The sequence below is a fragment of the Nycticebus coucang genome, chromosome 12 (assembly GCF_027406575.1).
Source record: "Nycticebus coucang isolate mNycCou1 chromosome 12, mNycCou1.pri, whole genome shotgun sequence".
NCBI classification, from domain to species: Eukaryota; Metazoa; Chordata; class Mammalia; order Primates; family Lorisidae; genus Nycticebus; species Nycticebus coucang.
The window spans coordinates 14,892,326-14,905,900 of record NC_069791.1 but is presented as its reverse complement, the minus strand read 5'-3'; the positions used below and the strand labels follow the sequence as shown (position 1 = coordinate 14,905,900).

General features: G+C 42.7%; 1 protein-coding gene across 4 annotated transcripts in view; it reads right to left on the bottom strand.

The window, feature by feature from the left end:
* Positions 1 to 4,185: 4,185 nt before the first annotated feature.
* The window catches only part of BIN2 (bridging integrator 2), a 39,240-nt gene continuing 29,850 nt past the window's right edge, over positions 4,186 to 13,575 (bottom strand). For 3 of the 4 annotated variants that reach the window (XM_053558013.1, XM_053558014.1, XM_053558015.1), the window contains 3 exons: positions 12,165 to 12,245; positions 8,218 to 8,292; positions 4,186 to 4,658 (listed from right to left, as the gene is read on the bottom strand). In XM_053558013.1, coding sequence (XP_053413988.1) covers positions 4,629 to 4,658; positions 8,218 to 8,292; positions 12,165 to 12,245 — 186 coding nt within the window. In that variant the 3' untranslated portion in view covers positions 4,186 to 4,628. Of the gene's footprint in view, positions 4,659 to 8,217; positions 8,293 to 12,164; positions 12,246 to 13,575 lie in introns of those variants that run through there. The other variant, XR_008373487.1, reaches the window with a different exon arrangement.

Below are 13,575 nucleotides of genomic sequence, written 5' to 3'. Positions count from 1 at the left end.
TAAGTATATGAAAAGGTACTTAACATTATTATTAATCATCAGGGAAATGCAAATCACAACCACTATGAGATAATCACCTCATACCTGTTAGGATGGTTATTCCAAAAAGTCAAGAGAAAAATGTTGGAGACTGTCTAGAAAGAGGGAACCCTTATACACCATCAGTGAGAATGAAGATTGGTGCACTTTTTATGAAAAACAGTATGTAGGTTCCTAAAGAAATTAGGAACCGGGTGGCGCCTGTGGCTCAGTGAGCAGGGTGCCGACCCCATATACCGAGGGTGGCGGGTTCAAACCCGGCCCTGGCTAAACTGCAACAATAACAAAAAAAAAAAATTACCTAAAGAAATTAGGAACCTAACCCAGCCATTCCTCTTCTGTGTATATACCAAGAATAAATAAGTTCACCACCTCAGAAAGACACCTTCACTCTTATGTACTCTGTAGCATTATTCACAACATCTGAGATGTGGAAATAACTTAAGTGACTGTCAATGAATGAATGGAAAAGGAATCGGAATATAGCCTAAAAAAGAAGATCCCGCCATTTGCCACAACATGGATGAAACTAGAGGACATTATGCTAAGTGTAATAAGTCAGATACAGAAAGAAAAATATTGCCTCATCTCACTTATGTGTGAAATCTAAACCAAAAAAAAAAAAATGCCACATATACAGAGATAGAGATTAAAACATTGGTTTCCGAGTACAGGGGAGTAGGGAAAATGGGAAGATATAGGTCAGAGTATACAAGTCATAGATTTGTAGAATGACAAACCTAGAGATCTAATGTATAACATGAAGACTAAAATTAATAAAATTGTATTATATTAGAGATATCTGCAAAATGTGTAGATTTTATCTACTCTTCCCACCAACAAGGGTATCTATGTAAGATGATGGATATGTTAATTTGTTTGACTAAAGAAACTATTTTTCTATTTATATGTATCCAATAACATAATGTTGTATACCTTAAATATATACAATGAAGTTTATTTTTTAAAAAAAGATTAGTGTATGTTTTGTTCCATGTCACATACTAATGTGGTGAATTACATGAACATATTATCTTATCCTGAATTATCATAGAGGTCTTAGATAAATACTACTTATTTACCATACATTTTGGGGTTTGATTTGCTGATATTTTACATGGTATGTTTATCTTTATGTTATAAGAATATCCTATGCTTTTATTTTCCAGCATATCCTATGCTTTTATTTTATCTGGGTTGGATTATTTAATTTTCATACAATGAGGTGGTTAGTTTTCTATTTTATTCTATGACTGTTAAACCAGGACGTAAATGTATTTTACTGAATAATCTTATGACATAATTCTCACCTTGCTATCACTTCAAGAGCCTTCAGTGAGACCTCTGTTGTACTTTAAAGAATTGTGATGATGAATTTATATTTCCTTTAGATTCTACCTGTTGCCCAAAGTATATAAAAGAGGCAAGAAGACCCACATGTATTGAGGCTACACTTGTTTAAAATAATATTAAGTTCTTCTCAACAACAACAAAAAAAGTACAAATATTCAGCAAACTAGGATCCAACCTACATATACTCAGCATCTAGTCTGGCATAAAATAAAGACTATCATAAGCAGTGTGTGTATTGTCCTCTTTGGTAGCCTGTTCATCTTGGATGTCATATTTCTGGAGTCTCTTTTTTTACCCAGTCTATTACTATGCACCTTCAAATTGTTGACAGGCAGGGACTGGATGAAGCTCTTGCCATTAATTCTAGGTAGAGGTACATACAGATAAATGATGAAGCCTCATCTGCGGTGAAAAACCAGTGTTCTCCAAGGATTAAATACTAAACCTCAGGAAACTGAAAGCCACCATCCTTCAGGGGCCTCAGGACAGAAGACAAGAGCTATTCATCTTCGCCCAATTTTACTGGCATTCAGCCCCATCTTGTGCTGCCTCCAGAACAGCAGTCTTCTAAGCCTTTCCCCAGTACTTTACCATTTTGTAAACCAAGGTAAACAATTTCTTTTTCCCAAATGGTACTATCTACCCTTCAGTAGGGTCATATGCCAGTAAACAGCCAACCTTATAATCTAGTGAAGTTTCTCCTGCAGGTGTGCCTCTATTGTAGCAATTGCTGTTGTTTCCCACCAGACTGTAAGTCCTGAGAAGTTTCCTCTGGCACACCCCAAAGATGAGGGTCAAGAAAGCCCCAGAGAAAAAAAGGCTTGAATTGGGTTTTGCCAGATGAACATGGGAGGAGCCATCCAAGCAGACCATGAAGGGACTTGTACAGCTGGGGGCCTGTCCCCTGAGGCTTTGCCTGCAGCACTCCCGGCGGTGGTTCAGAATGCCTTCTGGGAAGGATACTCACAGGCAGAGGCAGTGCGGCAGCAGGGCTGTTATAATTTGACAAACAACCTTCCTCTCAGGGAGGCAACACAAACTCCTTCCCATTATTGCTGTACACACTAGAGATCTTTTAAAGGTTATGCTTTTTAAAGAACAGTAACAGGATTAGATTTTAGAAAAAATGACTCCCAAATATAAACATGTATTTCCAGTTCCCTAATGGACACATCTACTGGAAAATCTTACAAGTACCTCAAATTCCTTGTGTCCAATGCTCATAGGTGACTCTTAAGGTTCGTTCAGATGCACATTAAACTGCTCATAAAAGATACACATTGATAAGCTTTGACACATGTAAATATATCCATAAAATTATTACCATCATCAAAATTAAGAACATTTATTATCCTCCAAAGTTTCCTCATTTTTCTCTTAGTCAAATGGACACTAACATGTCTTCCCCTACCCATATCCTCCTTTGGTCCCCCCTTCCCTAGAAGATAAATAGTTCCAGTCACAGTTCCCCATTTCCCTGGCCATAGCATGGACACATCGTGCAAACTGGGCCAGATTCTTTAGGAAGTTTGGATTTGGGGAAGACTCCATGGCAGAAGGTGGCTGAAGTTGAGTCTTTAATGGCAGCTGCCTTGAGGAACTGTCCGCACACTCCTACTGGAGACATCTCTGGGCTGGCTCTTGTCTTTTCCTGTGGCCTGGTTATTCTTTAGTTCTATGAGTTGCCTGATAACCTTCTAACATATCCTTTACTGCCTAATTTTGTCAGTTTATCCCCTGTAACCAGAGAACCCACATAAATGCTATCTCCTATAGTCACCGTTTCAGGGTATGGCACCACCAAATTCTGGCTTCTCAAGCCTAACCTAGAATAATTCCTTAAAACCTCAGTCTTCAACATGTGTCTCCTTTCAACCTGTCACAAAATCCTGCCCATTTTGCTCCCTGCTCAAAGTTCTTACTGTCTCTTCCTTTCATGGTTTTCCACATACTAGTACTAGCACCCAGTGCTTGGCACAGAGTTGATGCTCAGTAAATGCTTGCTGCACACGTGGTGACATCATCTCTAAAAAAGGAGCAAAGATGGAAGGGGATTTGCATGTATACGTGTATTTATCAAGGTGGCAGGACTCCAGAGCTATTTTTTTTGTAGAGACAGAGTTTCACTTTACTGCCCTCGGTAGAGTGCCGTGGCGTCACACAGCTCACAGCAACCTCCAGCTCTTGGGCTTAGGTGATTCTCTGCCTCAGCCTCCCGAGTAGCTGGGACTACAGGCGCCCGCCACAACGCCCAGCTATTTTTGGGTTGCAGTTTGGCCGGGGCTGGGTTTGAACCCACCACCCTCGGTATATGGGACCGGTGCCTTACCGACTGAGCCACAGGCGCCGCCCTCCAGAGCTACTTTTAATGCTTTCATAGATAGTAACTGAATCCAGGACTCCTGACTCCAAATCTCATGCCATTTCCATGATAGTATTATGCTTTGTATCTTTTCCCTTCATTTGGAGTTTCATATCTTTCAACATCCTGCTCAGATCCATATTCACACCAAATAAGAGATTGTAAACATTAGATATAGCTTTAAAATATAACCCGTTTCAAAGGGTATTTGCTTATTAACCAAAGGGAGCATGCAGCAACATACCTGGGTTGAGGAGAGTATTCTGTGGCCCCTGACATTGTAAAGAGTTACAGCTAGGAGTTAGGATGAGATAGGGGTCAGGGATGCAACTAAAGCTTTCTGACTGCGGCAGAATCAATAACCTTGTCCCAGAGGAAAACAGTGTTCTGAGCTGGAGCAATGCCCTGTGTCAAACAAAGAATCCATAGAAAGTCAAAATCATACTTTATTTAACAATCTGAAAATATATTCTTGTGGCTTTAAGTTTTACAAAGTGAGTAAGTCAAGGATTTGTCTATTATTCTCTGAGGATGTGTGGTTATGTGTCTCTGTGCAGACAAGTGTGTGTCTATAGATACTTCTGCTTTATAGTCATTATAGCCTCACTTTAATAGTGTCTTATTCTTCTAACAATGCTAAAACCTGAACTAAGTATTCCCTGAGTCTAACATCCTCTTCTCCCAAGACTGCTTGCCTCCCTTCCTCCCATAACACTGTTCCTCAGCTTCCAATAATGCCAGGGTTTGGAGACCACCAGCATTTCTACTGTCTGAGAATCTAGAAATGAACACTCGTTCTCATGTCCTTCTGACCGATACCCTCTAGTTGAGGGGCTTCTCTGGGGAGGGATGGGAGGGTCTTGGTAGTTTCTCTTCAGAGTTGTGCGTTTTGACTTGTAGATACCTGGAAAGTAAACATGATTTTATCAGGTGCTGACCTGCCCTCCCACCAACCACTTAAGGGGAGTAAAAACTCAGCTTGCTTCTACTGAATTATATTTATGTAAGGCCGATATTATTCATTATTCACCATCTCTAGAGGATGATTCACAGGAGACATTTCTTTCTCACCTTACTAGCAGGAGTTGCTCTCTTAAGGAGTGGGAATTAAAACGAGTGAACTGACAAGGTTTTCTCTTCTTGCATGTTAGAAAGTCTGGAACCAATTTTATGGTCCATCCTTAGCAAATTTATTTCACAGAATGTATTTTTTGTACTTGCCTAATTCATAGGCTCTACTTTATATCACTTTATATCTCATATACTTCTGAGTTATTTTGCTATATTGTGTGTGTATGTGAAAGTACATTGTATATGTAAGTGTACGACACTTAGAGTCATGCATTGCATAATGATGTTTCAGTCAACTATGGACTCTATAGATGACAGTTGTCCCACTAAGATTATAACTGAGCTGAAAAAAATCCTATTACCCTATGACCTCACAGCTGTTGTAACGTAACAGCACAATGCATTATTCACATATTTGTGGTGATACCACCATAACCAGACCTACCACACTGCCAGTTGTATGAAAGTGTAGTACATGCCATTATGGATAGTATGTAATACTTGATAATCAACAACTGAGTTACTGGTACATTTTCCCTTATTTTAGTGTGTATTCCTTCTACTTATTAAAAAAAAAAAGAAAAAAAGAAAAACTTGGCTGATGTGGTGGCTCATGCCTGTAATCCCAGCACTTTGGAAGGCCGAGGTAGGAGGATCAGGAGTTTGAGACCAGCCTGAACAAGAGCAAGACCTCATCTCTTTCTTTTTTTTTTTTTTTGAGACAGTCTCAAGCTGTCACCCTGGTTAGAGTGCTGTGGTGTCACAGCTCACAGTAAACTCAAACTCTTGGGTTTAAGTGATTCTTCTGCCTCAGCCTCCCAAGTAGCTGGGACTATAGGTGCCCACCACAAGGCCCAGCTATTTTTTTGTTGCTGTTGTCATTGTTGTTTTAGCAGGCCCGGGCCAGGTTCGAACCTAGGAGCCTTGGTGTATGTGGCCGGCCCCCTACCCACTGAGCTCCGGGCACTGCCCAAGACCCAAACTCTTCTAAAAATAGAAAAAATTAGCCAGGCATTTAGCCAGGTGCCTGTAGTCCTGCTGGGAGGCTGAGGCAGGAGGATTGCTTGAGTCCTGGAATTTGAGGTTGTTTTGAACAAGGCCGACACCCGGGCACTCTAGCCCTGGTGGCAACATACTGAGATTCTGTCTCCAAAAAAAAAAAAAAAGTTATTGTAGAATATTCTCAGGCAGGACCTTCAAGAAGTATTTAAGAAGAAGGCATTGTTATCATAGGAGATAACAGTTCCATCCCTGTTACTGACCCTGAAGACCTTCGAATGGAACAGGCAGTGGAAGATAGTGACATTGATGATCCTGACCTAGGCCTAGGCTAATATATGTGTTTATATCTTAGTTTTTTCCCCCTTTTTTTTTTTTTTGGAGACATAGTCTCACTATGTCGCCCTTGGTAGAGGGCCGTGGTGTCACAGCTCACGGCAACCTCTTACGTGATCCTCTTGCTTCAGTCTCCCAAATAGCTGGGACTATAGGTGCTCACCACAATGCCTGGCTATTTTTTGGTTGTAGTTGTCACTGTTGCTTGGCAGGCCCAGGCTGGATTTGAACGCGCCAGCACCAGTATATGTGGCTGGTGCCCTTAGCTGCTGAGCTACAGGCGCCGAGCCTTTTTCTCCATTTAAAAAAAATTTTTTTTTAGAGGTGAGATCTCACTATGTTACTACTCCAGGCTGGAGTTGAACTCCTAGGCTCAAGTGACCTTCTTGCTTCAAGTTCTCAAGTAGCTGGGACTATAGGTACGTGCCACTGCACCTGGCTCCATGTCTTAGTTTTTTTTTTTATTAAATCATAGCTGTGTACATTAATGCAGTCATGGGGTACAATGTGCTGGTCTTATATACAGTTTGAAATATTTTCATCAAACTGGTTAACATAGCCTTTATGGCATTTTCTTAGTTACTGTGTTTTTATATTTATATTTATATTACATTTATTTATATTATATTTATATTATATTTTATATTACATTTACATTCTACATTTAGTAAATTTCACATGTTCCATTGTAAGATGCACCTAGGTGTGGTCCCACCGACTACCCTCCCTCCACCCATCCTCCCCCTGCCCCTCCCCTCCCTTTCACCTTTCCCCATATTCTTGGGCTATAATCATGTCTTAGTTTTTAAAAAAGAGTTTAAAAGGTTTTTTAAAAAATAAAATATATTAGGGCGGCGCCTGTGGCTCAGTCGGTAAGGTGCCGGCCCCATATACCGAGGGTGGCAGGTTCAAACCTGGCCCCAGCTGAACTGCAACCAAAAAATAGCTGGGCGTTGTGGTGGGCACCTGTAGTCCCAGCTACTCGGGAGGCTGAGGCAAGAGAATTGCTTCAGCCCAGGAGTTGGAGGTTGCTGTGAGCTGTGTGATGCCATGGCACTCTACCGAGGGCCATAAAGTGAGACTCTGTCTCTACAAAAAAAAAAAAAAAATAAATAAATAAAAATAAAATATATTAATAGAAGAAAGCTTACAGAATAAGAATATAAAGAAAAAATATTTTTGTATAGCTGTACATTGTGGTTTTAAGCTGAGTGTTATTACAAGGGTGAGAAAGTTTAAAAATATTAAAAGTTTATGAAATAGGTGTGTAATAGGATATACCATTGGGTTTGTGTAAGTACACTCTGGTGTTCACACAACAAAATCACCTAAAACACAGTTCTCAGAATGTAATTTTGTTGTTAAGCAATGCATGCCTGTAGAACATACATATGACCTTCTTGTGCTCTTTTTTGTGTCTTAACCTCTTTAACTCCTTTTTGAAATAAGTTCAGACATAATTAAATCAACACTTACGAGACAGGGCTAGTTTAAGGTCAAGTGTTGGGAAATGGGCACAGAGACACAATAAAGTTCAGTGCACTCTTTATTCCTTTGGTTCCCACCTGCTTGACTGTGCCCTAATGGTACAGTGTACTGCTAGATTCCCATTACACTTTTAGCCCACAGTGAGGATTCCAGCCCATAGCCATACTCCTGTCCATCCAATGCCCAGTCTTACTATCCACACTGTTCCCTATATATCTGGTCTCTTTACCTCTTCTTTTTATTTTTTATTTTTTTTATATTATTTATTTTAGGTGTGCAAGCGGCCTTTACTCTTTTTTTTTTTTTTTTTGTAGAGACAGAGTCTCACTGTACTGCCCTCGGGTAGAGTGCCGTGGTGTCACACGGCTCACAGCAACCTCTAACTCTTGGGCTTACATGATTCTCTTGCCTCAGCCTCCCGAGCAGCTGGGACTACAGGCGCCCGCCACAACGCCTGGCTATTTTTTTTGTTGTTGTTGCAGTTTGGCCGGGGCTGGATTTGAACCCGCCACCCTCAGCATACGGGGCTGGCGCCCTACTCACTGAGCCACAGGCACCGCCCTCCTTACCTCTTCTTGAGGCTCAGGTGCTGTGAGGTTGCTCTCTTCTGGAACTGCAGAGACTTGAAACTGAAGGCCTTGGCCCTACAAAGAGAAGAGTTCTGCAAGTGAGAGGTGGCTCAACTTCTCCAGCAACTCTGATTGGAAGAGTCTTCTGTGCTTTATACTTTACAAGGGTCATATATAATACAAAGGGCAAACATATAATATTGTTTCACAAGAGCCTGAGGGCATCAGAGTATCCCTTCCTCCATCCTCTTTTATAGTGAAGAAACCAAGATTCAAGGGGTAAAAAGATTTGCTGGGACAGGAAACCAGGTGTTTGGACTCCAGAGTTGTTTCCATAATCAAATATCATGTGATCTGTGTGACGTGTCTGTATGAGAGTGTAAAGTCTTAAAGCTACTGCCTGGGCAGCACCTGTGGCTCAGTCGGTAAGGTGCCGGCCCCATATACCGAAGGTGGCGGGTTCAAACCCGGCCCCGGCCAAACTGCAACCAAAAAATAGCCGGGCGTTGTGGCGGGCGCCTGTAGTCCCAGCTACTTGGGAGGCTGAGGCAAGAGAATCGCTTAAGCCCAGGAGTTGGAGGTTGCTGTGAGCTGTGTGAGGCCACGGCACTCTACCGAGGGACATAAAGTGAGACTGTCTCTACAAAAAAAAAAAAAAAGCTACTGCCTGCCAATTTTATTTATTTATTATTATTATTTTTTTCTTTGTGGTTTTTGGCCGGGGCTGGGTATGAACCCGCCACCTCCGGCATATGGGACAGGCACCCTACTCCTTGAGCCACAGGCGCCACCCTTATTTATTTATTTATTTTGAGACAGAGTCTCACTGTGTTACCCTCAGTAGAGTGCCATGGCGTCACAGCTCATAGCAACCTCCAACTCTTGGGCTTAAGCGATTCTCTTGCCTCAGCCTCCTGTGTAGCTGGGACTATAGGCGCCCACTATAACGCCCTGCTATTTTTTGGTTGTAGTGTCATTGTTGTTTGGCAGGCTTGGCAAACAACAACCAAACAACCTACCAGCTCCGGTATATGTGGCTGGTGGCCTAGCCATTGAGCCACAGGTGCTGAGCCAGCCTGCCAATTTTAAACTACCCTCCTTAAGAAGGCACTGCAGCCGGGCGCGGTGGCTCACGCCTGTAATCCCAGCACTGTGGGAGGCTGAGGAGGGAGAATCGCTTGAGCTCAGGAGTTCGAGACTCGCCTGAGCGACAGTGAGACCCTGACTCATAAAAAAAATGGAAAAACCCAGCCGGGCGCCGCGGCGAGCGCTTATAATCCCAGCGGCTTCCGGAGGCTGAGGCAGCGGGGTGCCCGCAGCCCGAGTCTGAGGTTGTGGTGAGCTACCACGCCCACTGCACTCTGCTCAGGGGCATAGGGTGGGACCCTGTCTCAACAAAAAAAAAAAAAAAAAAAGAAGGCACTGCAATTCTCATACTCAAGTGATCTAACCCATGACAAGCAGTTAGGAGAAGTAAGTGGTTTCTTTGGGAAAAGTTCTAGGTTCTGAGATAGAAACCCAAGATGTAGAAAGCCCCATCGAGACTGAGCACAGTGGTAAATGCCTGAAGTCCCAGCTAGCTACTCAGGATGCTGAGGTGGGAGGACTACGTGAGGCCAGGAGTTTGAGGGTGCAGCATGCAGTAATCATGCCTATGAATACTCACTGTATTCCAGTCTGGGTAACATAAGGAGACTCTATTTCTTAAAAAAAAAGAATTAAAAAGGGGGAGGAGGGGAGGGGAGGGGAAAGGAGGGGAGGGAGGGAGGAAGGAAGAAAGGAAGAGAAAGCCTTATCTAGGAAATGCTATAACAGGAGAAATTTGGCACTCCTGAAGTTTAAAACAAATTTATTTTTTTAACTGAAATTTAATTCACACACTATAAAATTCATCTTTTAAAACAGAACCAAGGCTCAGCGCCTGTAGCACAGTGCTTATGGCACCAGCTACTTACACCGAGTCTGGCACGATTAACTTTGCCTGGGTCAGGTGGGCATTGTGGTGGGTGCCTGTAGTCCCAGCTACTTGGGAGGCAGAGGCAAGAGAATGGCTTAAGCCCAAGAATTTGAGGTTGCTATGAGCTGTGATGCCACGGCACTCTACTGAGGGTGACAAAGTGAGACTCTGTGTCAAAAAAAAAAAAAAACCAGAACCAATTTTTTTTTTTGAGACAGAGCCTCAAGCTGTCACCCCAAGTAAAGTGCTGTGGCATCACAGCTCACAGCAATCTCAAACTCCTGGGCTCAAGTGATTCTCCTGCCTCAGCCTCCCAAGTACCTGGGACTACAGGTGTCCGTCACAACGCCTCGCTATTTTTTGGTTGCAGCTGTCGTTGTTTGGCAGCCCAGGCTGGATTTGAATCCGCCAGCTCAGGTGTATGTGGCTGGTGCCTTAGCCACTTGAGCCATGGGCACCGAGCCCAGAACCAATTTCTAACAGTGTGATAGCCACTTGAAATTCTGTGATTTCTCCTTTCCGTCCTCCTTTTCCAGGACATAAATGAGTTCAAAGGTAATATTACCTCCCAGAAAGTTACCAAAAACTTCTCTCTCAGATGATTCAAATGCTGAACAAGAACATATTTTTCTCCATTTATATTTGTAATTTCCCATTTTTTTTTTTTTTGGCCAGGGCTGGGTTTGAACCCACCACCTCCGGCATATGGGACCGGCGCCCTACTCCTTGAGCCACAGGCACCGCCCTGTAATTTCCCATTTTTATATGTGATTCTTTCCTAATTCTGCTTGAGAGAAAATATGATTTTATGATGCATGTGCAAGGGAACTGAGCATATCTTTTTTTTTTGTAGAGACAGAGTCTCACTCTATGGCCCTCGGTAGAGTGCCGTGGCCTCACACAGCTCACAGCAACCTCCAACTCCTGGGCTTAAGCGATTCTCTTGCCTCAGCCTCCCAAGTAGCTGGGACTACAGGCGCCCGCCACAATGCCCGGCTAGAAGTGAGCATATCTTAATTGGTGACACTGACAAGGTCTAAGATGCTCTAGTTGCTTAATTCCACAGGACAAATATATCACCTTAGATGACTGAAGCAGTCCCATTGGAGAGGCTGAGAGTAAGGCAGCCTCAGGGGATATGAGCTTGTGTCCTAAACTCCTCTCCCAGGGAGGACAGTGTTACTAGCCTATTCCTTAAAATGATCAGACAGCTAAAATCATATAATTCAATACAAAGTAAAAAAGGAAATTTTTTTTGTTGTTGAGAAAGGGTCTCACTCTGTGGTAGAAGATGGAATGGCACAATCACAGCTCACTGTGACCTGAAACTCCTAGGCTCACCCAATCCTCCTGCCTCAGCCTCTTACTACTAGCTACTCACCAACACACTTGGCTAATTTAAAAAATTTTTTTGTGGAGACAGGATCTCATTATATAGCCCAGGCTGGTCTCAGATTGCTGTACTCAAGCAATACTCCCACTTTGGCATCCAAAAGTGCCGTGGTTACAAGCATGGGCCACCGTGCCTGGCCTCAAATGGAATTAATTTTGGATTTTCCTAATCATTGAATTGCTCTTTTCAGTGGAGAAAAATGAGAACTGCTATACTTTACCTGTTTGAAACCCTGCATTTATCGTGTTGTTCTTCACTGCTCACATGTATTGCATTATTTCTATAAGCACAGCTGTCTCAAGACCAAGAAAAAGTTGGGTTTTAAAATTTTAATTTATCTTAGAGATAGGTTCTCACTATGTTGCCCAGGCTGGAGTGAAGTGACTATTCACAGGTGCCATCAACGCATACTACAGTCTTGAACTCCTAGTCTTAAGCGATAGTCTTGCCTCAGCCTCAGGATGAGCTGGAACTACTGGCATGCAACACTGTGCCTGGCTTAAGAAAAAGTTTTGTATTTTGCTCTCTTAGGGCCTTCACATTTCATGTGAATAAAGACTAAGGGCATAATAATGTTGGTGACTTAGGTTTCAGTACCTTGGGAGAGTCAGGTGAAATAACCTCCTCATTCTCTTCCTTGTCTTCCATCTTCCTTGCTGCTTCAGGGTCTGAAAAAACCTGTGAATCAAAGTAAACGAAGTAGTAGAAAGTCTCATACCTTTGCATCCTGGATGCCACCATTATACCCTTTGTCCATGTTATAGCTCCTCTCCGGTAGCAGGAGGCTCCTAAGGTAGCCTGGTCAATGTTTGATTAGGCATATTTCATAGGGTGGTGTGATCTGAGGGGTACCAGAAATCTTAGCCTCTTCTCCCAGATGTCCATATAGCTCATGTCCTAGCCTTCTTCACTGTCCAGATGGCACCTCTGACCACTCTGGATAAACTTATAATTTAACTTATAATTTAAGCTCCACTCCCTGCAGCCTCCCCTACTTAATGTTTCTTCATATCACCTATTCCCTCTAGATAATAATACTACTTACTTTTATTTTTCTCGTTTTTCTTCCTGCACTAGAATTAAGCCCCAGGAAGGCAGAGAATTTGTTGTTGTTATTGTTCATTGTTGTACCCTACCTCTTAAAAAAGTGCCTGGTACATAGTAAGGGGCTCAATAAATAATTGTGGAATGAATGAATAAATCTTGGTGCCATCTAGTCAGACATCTCACTAGAATTCTCTCTATAATACAACCCACTGGTGATCGTATGCCATTAACTGTTTATTTATAAATAAAGAGTCTTGCTGTTTTGCCTAGGGTAGAGTGCAGTGGCATCCTGAAAGATGCCACACTGACAGGGTCTAAGATGCTCTAAGATGCAGTGGCATCCTCATAGCTCACAGCAACTTCAAATTCCTGGGCTCAAAGATCCTCCTGCTTCAGCTTCTCAAGTAGCTGGGACCACAAGTGTGCGTCACCATGCCTGGCTAATTTTCTATTTTTTTGGTAGAGAAAGGGTCTTGCTCTTGCTCAGGCTGGTCTCGAACTCCTGACCTTAACTGATCCTCCTGCCTTGGCTTCCCAGAGTGCTAAAATTATAGACATGAGCCAGCCACCATGTCTAGCCTATCCTTAGCCCATCAAGGAAAGAAAACTATTTTTTGAGGTGCCCATTTTGCCTTTTGTCAGTAACTTGTGCTTCCTTATTTCCATACTTTATTTCGTAATTATTTTTTTCATCCTATTTTTAAAACAAAGCTAATTGCTGAAAGTTCCTTTTGTGTTGATCTAAAATGTACCATTAAAAAAATCTTTCTGGGCGGTGCCTGTGGCTCATTGAGTAGGGCGCCGGCCCCATATGCCGAGGGTGGCGGGTTCAAACCCAGCCCCGGCCAAACTGCAACAAAAAAATAGCCGGGTGTTGTGGTGGGCGCCTGTAGTCCCAGCTGCTCAGGAGGCTGAGGCAAGAGAATCACTTAAGCCCAAGAGATAGAGGTTGCTGTGAGCC